At 55.5% G+C, this 11,350-nt stretch overlaps 1 protein-coding gene across 1 annotated transcript; it reads left to right on the top strand.

The window, feature by feature from the left end:
- Positions 1-1,799: 1,799 nt before the first annotated feature.
- Positions 1,800-9,152, top strand: Hcrtr1 (hypocretin receptor 1). The gene is made up of 7 exons (XM_052175682.1): positions 1,800-1,998; positions 2,133-2,311; positions 3,655-3,898; positions 4,167-4,282; positions 5,648-5,874; positions 6,822-6,943; positions 8,402-9,152. The coding sequence occupies exons 1-7, from the start codon at positions 1,800-1,802 to the stop codon at positions 8,563-8,565; spliced, it is 1,251 nt and encodes a 416-aa protein (XP_052031642.1). The 3' UTR covers positions 8,566-9,152.
- The last annotated feature ends 2,198 nt before the right edge of the window (positions 9,153-11,350 follow it).

Below are 11,350 nucleotides of genomic sequence, written 5' to 3'. Positions count from 1 at the left end.
TCTTACCCCTGTGTCACTCACCTGTGCGTGCCACCACCCTAATCGGTCAGGTGGAGCAGCAAGTAGAGATGGGGTCCACCCCTGCTCTGTGGCCCTCTGACGCCCCCACCCCGCGAGGTGCGCGATGAATGCGGGGTGGCGGGAGCGTAACTGTGGAAAGGATGGATTCAGGATATGAATGAGCCAGTGGACGCGTGAATGGAGGTGGATGGAAGCGTGAAGTAGAAGGCGGGGCTCCAGCTGGGTGACCTCGAGTGCAGACAGGCCGGGGCTCCCTCCCCTCTCCTCCCAGCCTCCCGCTCCGCTCCCCTCCCTCCCCGCGGCGCGCAGCCCTCCCGAGCTACCGCGGGCACCAGAGCCGGGACCACGCAGCCACGGAGCGGACAGCGCCGCCTCAGGAGGGGGCTACCCCGCCGCGTCTCCAGCTCCGCACCAAGGCGAAGTCCCGGGAGCAAGGTCCAGGTACCAGCATCCGAGGATGCCCGGGGCCGGGAGCCAACAGGTGCGGGACGTGGGGGACCCCCAGGACTGACGTGGGGATTCCAGAGGAGCATCCGCAGGTGATGGAGGAGCTGGAGTCTCTTGGGAGGCGCGGGGGCGTGGGTGGGTGTGTGACCCGGGTGCCGGGAGACTGCGCCGCCACCCACTCCGCTCACCTCCGGGCGGCTCCCGCAGTAGCCTTTAGCGCACTTGCTGCCCCTCTGGGAATCCTCCCAGACTCCCTAAGGGGGAAGGGGGTCCCGCTGGGAAATCGGCAGGCCAAAGTCTCTGCCCCTTCCCCTAGGGCTCTCGGGAGGAATGCCCATCCTCTTACACCAGTCTGGGGTCGTCTCTACCCAGCCAAGGAAAGAAGGGGTCTGAGCAAGGGAGGAGGGAGCGGCCTGAGCCAGGCCGGATTTATGAATGGAGAGCGGCCTGCGCACTGGCTCAGCGACCCCTGGCGGCCGTCGGGGCGCATCGCGGCCCCGGGGACTCCAGGAGACCTAGCAAGGGGGTCTTGAGAAGCCTGTTTCTTGGCTTGAGGGTCCTTTCCTCACTCCTTGGAAGGTGCCTGCCCACACTCCTCTTCGCAGTGTGTGCGCTCCCGCGCGTGTACGCGCACTGAGGAGGGGATTCGGCAGGTCTAGTGGGCGGGACCTAGGTCTTCAATATCTCCCTGAACCCTTTTCCCAAGCCTTAATCAAGGCTTGAGGACTGACTCAGGAAAGAATATTTGGGAATGGGTTTCCTTCCTAAATCTGTGATGGCTGGAGGACTCAGACAGACCTGGATTGGCTTTGTGACCTTGAACAAGGGATTCAACCTCCCAGCTTCCCGTCTCTCCATCCACACAACAGGGCTCACTAGTAATGATACCCGACACTGACTGGAGGACCCGCTTCTGGGTGTACCAGGCTCTGGGTGAAGCGGTTTCCAAACCTTAGAGCTCGAAACTCCTCATCGTGGCGCTGGGAAGGCAGGTACCTTTAATAATCCGTTGGGTCACTGGGCGGGGAAACTGAGTCTGAATGAGGGAGGTAAGGTGCCAAGCTCCACCATTCCCAACCCATGACTAAGAACAAAGAGACGAAGGTAGACAAAGTCCCTAATCTCCCCTCCTTCTTTTCCTCCTTCCTTCCTTCCCTCCCTTCCCTCCCTTCTTCTTTCCTCCCTTCTCTCCCTCAGGAAGTTTGGTCTGAGACCCCCAAAGACCTGAGTTCAAGACCAGGGCCTTTGAAAGGAGTGGGCTGAGGGCTTGTGGGAATTTCTCATCCTCCACAGAACGAGGATGCTCCTCAGCTGAGGTGGTTCCTAAACTCATGGAACCCTCGGCCACGCCTGGGGCCCAGCCCGGCATCCCCACCAGCAGCGGGGAGCCCTTCCATCTGCATCCAGACTATGAGGATGAGTTCCTCCACTACCTGTGGCGCGATTATCTCTACCCGAAGCAGTACGAGTGGGTTCTCATCGCCGCCTACGTGGCCGTGTTCCTCATAGCCTTGGTGGGCAACACCCTGGGTAGGTGTCTGTCTTCTTCTGAGGACTGGAGGGAGTCCTGGGCCTTCCCTTCATACATGCCTGCTGGTGAGGTCGGGACAGGGCCTGAATGGGTGTGGCCCTGCTAACCAGCTTCACCCTGCTGCTCTCTGCAGTCTGCCTGGCTGTGTGGCGGAACCATCACATGAGGACAGTCACCAACTACTTCATTGTCAACCTGTCCCTGGCAGATGTGCTGGTGACGGCCATCTGCCTGCCTGCCAGCCTGTTAGTGGACATCACTGAATCGTGGTTCTTTGGCCATGCTTTGTGCAAAGTCATTCCCTATCTCCAGGTTAGCTCTCCCCTGGCCCTCGGCACCCTCTACCACCTCTGTCCAAATCCTATGACCTCGGTGGCTCTCGGTAACCTTAAGGCTTGCCTTTCAGTCAAGTCACGGTGGCTTAGGACTCTTGTGGGGCCATTCGGACTATCAGACTGGACAGCAGGACACAGACACAGCCCCACATACACACATAGACTTCCCCTCCTGGTGAAGGTACAAATTTGGCCATATATGTGTGAGCGTGTCCACACACACACACACACACACACACGCACACACATTCATGCACACACACACATACATACACACAAGCACACACACATGCATGCACACATACACACATATGCATACACACACACATACACACGCATGCACACACATACACACACATGCACACACACACACACACACACACACACACATCCACACAGTTATTTCCAGGTCCACAGGCCTGAGCAGAGAGGAGACAGGAGCCCACAGTGACAGACCTGCCCTCACGGGGGTCTGCTCCCTGACCCCAGTGGGGACCAAGAGAGTCAAACAGAATTCTCTCTCTAGTCTCCTTCCCCAATACCAGACACCAGGATGCGGATGGTATCAGTGGAGTGGGAGCAAGGCTGGCCAGAGACCGCCATGGCCTCTCAGTCGCCCTTGATTCTCTTCCTGCATCTGGAGTCGGTTCCTGTCTGTGCTACCAGGAGATTCATCTGTGTCTCTCAGACCCAGAGGGCTTTGCCAGCAGCATGGGGAATGGATGACCTTGCAGGGTGACAGTGATGTCCCATGGACTTCACACTGCTTTAAGGTTTTCTGCCCAACTGACCCCTCTGAGGAGGAGATCGTGTACCTCATGTCTTCACTGTTCCATGGCACCTACCTCAGAAAGGAGGAGCTGGAGAGATGGCTCAGGGGTTAGAGCACTGGCTGCTCTTCCAGAGGTCCTGAGTTCAATTCCCAGCACTCACATGGCAGCTCACAACTGTCTGTAACTCCTGTCCCAGGGAATCCAACACCCTCACACTGACATACATGCAGGCAAAACATCAATGCACATAAAAAATTAAATAAATTGTTTAGAAAAAAATAGGAAGAGGAGTGTTTGCCACAGAGTCTCACCGTGTGTGTCCAGTCTCCAACTGGACATTTTCCATACATGGTTTCATTTATTCCTACCAGCATCCTGCCAGATAGATGCTATATTCCCATTCTGCAGATGAGGCTCAGAGAGGGTGAGTGACTTGCCCAAATTCACACAGCACAAAGGGGTGGAGTCACGATTTGCTGCACTGGTAGCTCTGGGTTGTGAACTGCTCCCCTCCCCCCACCTCTGATGTTGTGTCCCCATGGGGCAGGCCGTGTCGGTGTCAGTGGCAGTGCTGACTCTCAGCTTCATCGCCCTGGACCGCTGGTATGCCATCTGCCACCCACTGTTGTTCAAGAGCACAGCTCGCCGTGCCCGTGGCTCCATCCTGGGCATCTGGGCCGTGTCGCTGGCTGTCATGGTGCCCCAGGCCGCTGTCATGGAGTGCAGCAGTGTCCTGCCCGAGCTAGCCAATCGCACCCGGCTCTTCTCTGTCTGTGATGAGCACTGGACAGGTAACGGGCACCTCTGGGAGTGTATACCCCAGGGCAGGGGATTTTCAGGGTGGGTACCCCCAGGGTAGGTATCTCCTCTAGTGTGGACTTCATCTGGGAATCCCTCCAGGATGGCGCCCCAGACTGGGCAATTCTAGGCTCTCTCCCTACATGGTGCTTATGTGAAACTCAGTCGTCTGCTTTGGTTTGTGTTGGGACCGGGTGGCATTGCTGAGGCAGACCGGGACCCCCCGGGGTGGACTTGATCCTTGCATCTTGTGACCTACAGATGAACTCTACCCCAAGATCTATCACAGCTGCTTCTTCATTGTCACCTACCTGGCCCCTCTGGGCCTCATGGCCATGGCCTATTTCCAGATCTTCCGCAAGCTCTGGGGCCGCCAGGTGAGCTCATCCGATGTCCCTGTCTCTGTCTGGGCTGGGAAGGAGAAGCTGCTTTTCTAAGGGAGTAGATGGCCCCTGACATTGGAACATATTATCCGCACTGCGAATGTAGCGAGGCCAGGCCTCAGGAGCTGGAGGCCCCAAAGTGACTTGCAGCCTCTTTTAATTAATCAATTACCTTCCAGGGCCTTGGCATATGCTAGACAAGTGTTCCAGCACTGAAGACTATGCGCAGAGCTTTTCTCCCCGATCCAGGTTTCCTCTGTCCTTTTTGAGGCAGGGTCTTGCTAAGTTGACCTGACTAGACTGAATGTATAATTCTCCTGCCTCAGTTTCCTGAGTAGTTAGGGTTATAGAGCCAGCTTTAACCACCATATCTTAGTCCCTTCCCCCCAAATAGGTGAGAAAACAGGCCCAGAGAAGCAACACAATGTCCCCTAAAGCACTCAGCTAGCCAGCAGAAAACCCATAGGCTTCCCAAGCTCAGCTTAGTATCAGAACGTTAACCCTTGCAGTTCCGGACCACTTGCTCAGCGAGGTTTCATGCCCAGTGCCTTACAGCTAGCTAAGCACAGAGGCACTCTTGCCCACCCCAGAGTGTGACTGCCAAGGCCAGCCAGGCCAACTGGCTCCAGGCCTGACTTTCTCCTCATTACATGGGGCCTTAATGGGGTTGCTGGGGTTCATGGAAAGGTGGGTGCTAGGAGCCATCTGCACTGTGGCAGCAAGTCCTGGGTCAGTGTCTAGGCAGTGAGAGAGCATGGGTCACAGGCTGACTAGTCTCAGTGACATTCTGGGATGTCATGTATGTTCCACACAGTGCTAATCCATGCCTAGGCTATGCAGGACACTGGGTTGGGAGATGGGTGGTTAAACCCAGGGCAGCCTTACAGGCATAGCCAGTTAGAGCCTTTCCTGGCTGGTCTACGTTAAGGAAGCAAAGGTTTAGAGAAGTCACACAGCTCATGAATGTGTGCACAGTCTCTAAACTCCAGTTTCTTGCATTCTGGACCCATGCCTCTTGGTTGTGGGGTGGTTGCAAGGCACCTACCTAGGTGGCGGCCTGGTGTGCAGGCCTTCCCCGAGGCCGTCCTGATTCCCAGGCCTCCCCACAGTGTGACCTGGGCATCTCTTTATGACTCAGCTTTTCATCCTGTCCCAGAGATGGAGCTGCAGATCTCAGGAGGATGGGGGAGCAGCTAGAAAGGTGTTCAGACCCCATAGGGTGGCAGTTTCTTTGTATGTCCCCGCCTTGGTCACCAAGGCCTAACCAAAGAGAATGAGTCTCTCAAGGAGTGACATCCACCTTTCCCTCGTGTGTGTGTGTGTGTGTGTGTGTGTGTGTGTGTGTGTGTGTGTGGATAGATCCCTGGTACCACATCGGCCTTGGTGCGAAACTGGAAGCGGCCCTCAGAGCAACTAGAGGCTCAGCACCAGGGGCTGTGTACAGAGCCGCAGCCCCGGGCCCGAGCCTTCCTGGCTGAGGTGAAGCAGATGCGAGCTCGGAGGAAGACCGCTAAGATGCTGATGGTGGTCCTGCTGGTGTTTGCGCTCTGTTATCTGCCCATCAGTGTCCTCAATGTCCTTAAGAGGTGAGGACGCATGGGGAGCACCATGGGTAGGGGAGGAACTCCAGGGCTTGAGAAAAACTACCGTTCACTCGCACCTCTCCACCCTGGGATGGGCAGTTCCTCCACTCTGCTTCCATCTTCTCTATCCGTGCATGGGGATATCCGGCTCGGCTCCAAGGGCAATTAGAAAATCCTACCCCTTGCATCCGGCTATCAAGTTCTAGGATGACTGGGTACAAATGACAGACAAAAGCCCTGTCTTCATAGAGGCTGCATTCCAGTGAGAAAGACAGCAAATCAATAGAAAAAGCAGTGTGTATCAGGCAGTGAGGACCATGAAGAAAACTGAAATTCCAAAGGAGAACAGAGCAATAATGGGGGCTGGTGGGTTTGGTTTTGTCTTGGATACAATGTTGTCATTGTCATTACTGTTGTTGCTGTTGTTATTAAGACTTCTCTGAGAAGCTGGGAGGTGCATGTCCCCAATCTCAGCCCAATGCAAGAAGACCATGAGTTCAGAGTCAGGAGCAAGCATCAGAGGTCTGGGGGATACACAAGAATGTAGCAGATGAGGAGTCATGAGTTGTCAGTGGAAGGTCATGGAGGACTGACAGGGGCAGGCTGGGTTTGGCCAGATCTTTGTGTGATCTTGGGTATGAACTTCTCTAAGCCTCAGCTACTTTAACTGAAAAATGGGTGCTGTCCAGGATGTATTGTTCCTGTTAGGTGGATGGAGTGATCCAGGGGATCAGATAGCTGGAGTCTGATCATTGGTCGATGTCCCGAGGTCCATTCCGGTCAAAATCCATGCTTGGCTACCAAAAACAGTGGCCAAGATCTCAGACCAAGTGCCCCGAGGGGACAGCAGTGAGCAGTGGGGACATCTTCTAGCTAGAGTTCTGTGGGCACCGCCACCTCCTGCGCGCGCCCACCTATCCTGCTTCGGGCCCTTCTTCTTCTGGCACTAGAGTGTTCGGGATGTTCCGCCACGCCAACGACCGGGAAGCCGTCTACGCCTGCTTCACCTTCTCCCACTGGCTGGTGTACGCCAACAGTGCTGCCAACCCTATCATCTACAACTTCCTCAGTGGTAAGTGGACTACAGACATGATGCTGAGGGTGGCCATGGTCCCTGGGTCCATAGCAGGCAGGGAGGGGAGGAGGCACCTGCTCTCAGGCGCTCTCTGGGAACCCTTCGCTCACAAGGGAGATTACAAATACACTGCCCCTCCCAGGAGCCATTATCTCAGCTCTGACCCGCAGAGGTACCCCAAGATGGAGTGGGACATCATAGGCACTGGAGGAAGGCCAGGGCCTGGGCCCACCCAGGGAGCATGCTCAGCGAGACTTCCGACTAGTTCCTTCCTGGCTGGTGCAGACATAGCAATCTATGTTCCTAGAGGAAACCAGACCTGAGGGAAGAGGAACCTGGAGGCCCTGACTGAAGGGAGATTATACAGTCAGTCTAGCTAAGGGACAAGGGGCAGTCATCAGCATAGTCACAGGGTAGTGTGGCTTGACTACCTTGGATCTACGAGCCTCGGAGCAAGTGTCCATTCTCTCTTCTGGGAGTCCAGGCCCCTCAACCCTATTCCCACCATGTTGTCCTGTATCTCCCGTGGCCCCCTCTCCCCATTTCAGTGGGCCCTCTACCTTGGCTTTAGCAGAAGTTATTCATCACACCTCAGATTTAGGACAAGGCTTCAGAGGAACTGTCAAGATGACTGCCCAAGCATGGACACAAATCTTTCAAAACTAGGACGTTTGAGAAAGGGGTCAGAGGTCACTAGTCTTAACTTTCACTGAGACTCAAGAATTACTCAGCCAGGCTGCCTGGCTGCTTCCCAGCTCAGAGGCCAGGGCAGAAGAGAGGGGTATTCCTGAGGCGGACAGAACAGGCAGCCACCCAGATGCATAGGCCTTGCCTGGGTTGTGTTCGCTGAGCAGCTACTGTGTGCCCTTCCCTGGCTGGATCCTAGAGGATGGCAGGCTGGTAACACATAAGCACATGAGCTGAGCCCGGTGCTGGGCAGTCAGTCTCTCTTCTCCGCACCACCCTCCCCTTTGCGAGCCGGGCTTGGGGTGAGGAGCCCAGGTTCAACTTCAGGCTGGGTGGCCTTGGGCACACCATAGTTTTCTGCACCTCTCATCTGTGAGGCAGAAGGTGTGAGGATGCTCCTGGGTGGGGGATGGGGGTGGAATCTGAGGGACTGGCACAGCCCCTGGTGCAGTGTGCCTGTCACCTGCAAGGCCTGCTGCTTTCCTCTACACACACACACACACACACACACACACACACACACACACACACAGATGAGGCCCTGAGCCAGGCTCCTTGCCAGAGTGCAGTCAAAGAATCAAGACAATTGCATTCTGCTCCAGGAACTGACTGGGGCCCTTCCATCCTCCAGGGCGGAGCTCGGGCTCTCCCTCCCAGCTCTGCCCCTTCTTCTGAGCTCCACTAGGCAGGTGTGGGTGTACCTCGAGCTCAAGCCCCTTCCTGCTGCATTTGTCCCTTTATGGCTGTGTCTTTTGTCTCCCAACCAAGGCAAATTCCGGGAGCAGTTCAAGGCCGCCTTCTCCTGCTGCCTGCCTGGTCTGGGTCCCAACTCCTCTGCCAGACACAAGTCCTTGTCCTTGCAGAGCCGCTGCTCCGTCTCCAAAGTCTCTGAGCATGTCGTGCTGACCACTGTCACTACCGTGCTGTCCTGAGTTGGGCCGCCCCAGGCTCTGGGAGGCCTGATCCTTTGCCTGGGATCCGCCCCAATCCTCACAGGAAGACCACTGCTGCACAGTGAGAGGCTGTCATTCCAGTCCTGGCTTTCTGCCTGAGTGACTCGGCCAGAGTCATTCCTTCTCTGAGATTGTGTCCCCTAAACTGGGTTGATAGGAGCATAAGCACGCTCAAGAGAGCAGAGAGCGTTGTAAACCATCTAGTGCTGTGGATGTGGTTACTGTCATCCCTATTTCCTGTGGCTATACCCTACAGTGTTACCTCGACCTATCAGAGCTTGGCGTTCCTCCCAAAGACCTGTCTCCTATTCAATTATAGGCCTTCCCTGGCTGGAGTCTGCTCCAAAGGTCCCCACAGGCATATTCACCGGGCTTGGAGGCCACCAGAAGCCAGGACCGCACATGGCCAGCTGTACTGATGTGCCCCTGTGAACTAATGTGGGTTCAGCCCTTCTCAGTGAGCTCTGAAGCTCGGTCTGCCCTCTCCAGGTGTGGACTGCACGAAGCACAGGCTGGATCTCGTTGGCACTGTGGAGTGCTTAAACACTCCATGTGGCCGTTTGGCATGGAGGCCAGCAGCCCATAGCAACTGTAATTAAAAGCCTGGCACCAACTGTTCCCTTTCTTTGTCATTACACAAAGCCCGTGCTGCTCAAGTTAGGAGTGGGAGGTGGGGCAGCTGAGGGATGGCAAGAGAAGGCTCTGGAATGGGATTATCTGTGAAACCCCACCCCTATTCCAGACGGGACTGATTGTAGGCCATGCTGCCTCTGGTCCTGCCCAGCCTCTGGTGCCCAGGACTGACACACTTTCTGTTCCCTGCACAGTAGCCTCTGGACTGGAGGGTAAGGAGGTAGATGAGTAGGCAGTGGGTTGACAGATTTACTGTTTGCAACCTTCTTGGAAATCAGCGCTCTGGTTATTTTCTATGAACTCACAGAATACAAAGAGAGGGCCATGGACTCAGTCAGCCGTGCGCTGGCGTCCACTGAGCTGATTACAAGGCTGCCCAAAAGGCCCCAGTACTTGTTGCCAGAGCAGAAGGTGAGCTCATTCTGGAGTGCCACTCTGCTATGAGAAGCAGGGGACATCTGGCTGAGGCCACTGGGGGTGGGGGGTGAGCACACCTGCAGGTATTAACAGATCACCAGTCAGGAAGTGGGGCAGGGCCTTGGGGCCCAGCCCAGGAGTGCCGACACCAGGGCCCCTTGTAGGCATGTCCTTTGGCCCAGAGCAGGTGTATGTGTTAAGAACCCGCTCTGCTTTATGGACTCGTCAGCCCGGCAGCCATAGCTGGCCGGCAGGGGTGAGCAGTCTGTGCTCCCACTGGTCTTGATCCAAGTCAAATGTGTAAGGCAAGCCTGGAGGTGCGATGTGTTTGGTACAAGGCATGAGGAGCCCACAGGTCTTGAGCTCTCAGGAAAAAAAGCAGATTGTTATTGGCATCACTCTAAAGATGGATTTGGGGGGCAGAGGTGTAACTAGGCGAGAGAGAACTTGTCTAACAGATGAGGCACTGGGTTCCATCCTCAGCACTATATTAAAAACAAAACAAAACAAAGATGATTTCCAGTGGACATGTGGATGTGCACAGCCCGGACAGCAGCAGTCAGGCGACACAGCACCACCTTACTCTGCTGGCGAAAGCTAGCACCAGGGTGGGCTTTACCCTTCTCCTTGGGGAGCTCTGATGCTCTGTGCTCTGAGTGCATACTCAGGCACACACTGGGGAGCCAAGGTGCCAAGGAGGGGCTCAGGGAGGGGCATCTGACAAGCTCAGGGCTATCTGGGGTACAGGAGAACCTAGGCCGGGGAATGGCAGACAAGCCAGGGCGACCTAGTGGATGAGAGAAGGGGGGGCGGGGTTGGAAAGATTTGGTAGCAGGCCCACCTGTCCAGAAGAATGGTAGGTAGGAAGGAGGGAGTTATGCTAGACACCCTAAGAAAGAGAACTAGGGCCAGTGGATGGTCTTTCCTTTCTGTAGGTTAGAACAGGAAGACACTTCACTTCAGCGAGCTGAAGATAAAACAGGCAACCTGCAATGCCCCACGCCCCTTTTCTTTTGGTTACTGGAGGTTAGTGAAAGGAGTCTGGAGTCCTTGTGGGCCTAAAGAAGGGCCCCCTAGAAACGATGGGCTGGCCTCTAGGATCTGGACTACAGAGCCACAGTGGCCCAGGGGAGCTGAAATGGCTGAGCCTGGCAGGCCTGCTGGCCTCTGTGACCTGGAAAACAGTCCCAGTCGCTCTCCACCCCACCCTGCAGGGAGGCCTGGCCTGCTGAAGGCCTCTAAGCCTCAGAGCTCTTATCTCCATCTCCCAAAGCCAGAGGATAATCACACCATTATCTGTGATAAGGCCCCCTAGCAAACTAGGATGTCTGGTGTCCTCAGCTTTTGATTGAAATTCTGTCAGCTCATTACAGACACAGTGCAGACTGGGTATCACGCTGATCTAGAAATCCAACTGGCAGGTACTGGTGTCTGTGCTTAATAAAAGTAGGGGGAGAGTTATGACTTCATAAATGAAGTTTGTCTGGGAGATAAAACTCAGGCCTAAGATAATAAAAGGACCACGCTGGGCGAGGTCTGGGGTGGCTGCTCGCAGTCCAGAATGGCAGCCCTAACGCGTTAAGAAATGCAGGCAGCCTTTTGGGCAGACGCTAGACACGGAGGAACCTGGCAGGGCCCCGACTTCACCTTGGCACACAAGATGGTCACTAAGGCCCCTAACACGGCTTCTTTTGCATGCCTTGTAAACAGTTGA

This window comes from Apodemus sylvaticus, chromosome 3 (assembly GCF_947179515.1).
Source record: "Apodemus sylvaticus chromosome 3, mApoSyl1.1, whole genome shotgun sequence".
Taxonomy (NCBI): domain Eukaryota; kingdom Metazoa; phylum Chordata; class Mammalia; order Rodentia; family Muridae; genus Apodemus; species Apodemus sylvaticus.
This window is presented reverse-complemented; position numbering and strand designations above follow the sequence as displayed.

Excerpts from the sequence above, each read along its gene's own strand:
- Hcrtr1 (XM_052175682.1), top strand. The coding sequence starts at position 1,800 with ATGGAACCCTCGGCCACGCCTGGGGCCCAGCCCGGCATCCCCACCAGC. Across the intron at positions 4,283-5,647 it reads GCAAGCTCTGGGGCCGCCAG|ATCCCTGGTACCACATCGGC; the intron begins GTGAGCTCATCC and ends GTGTGTGGATAG. Across the intron at positions 6,944-8,401 it reads CATCTACAACTTCCTCAGTG|GCAAATTCCGGGAGCAGTTC; the intron begins GTAAGTGGACTA and ends CTCCCAACCAAG.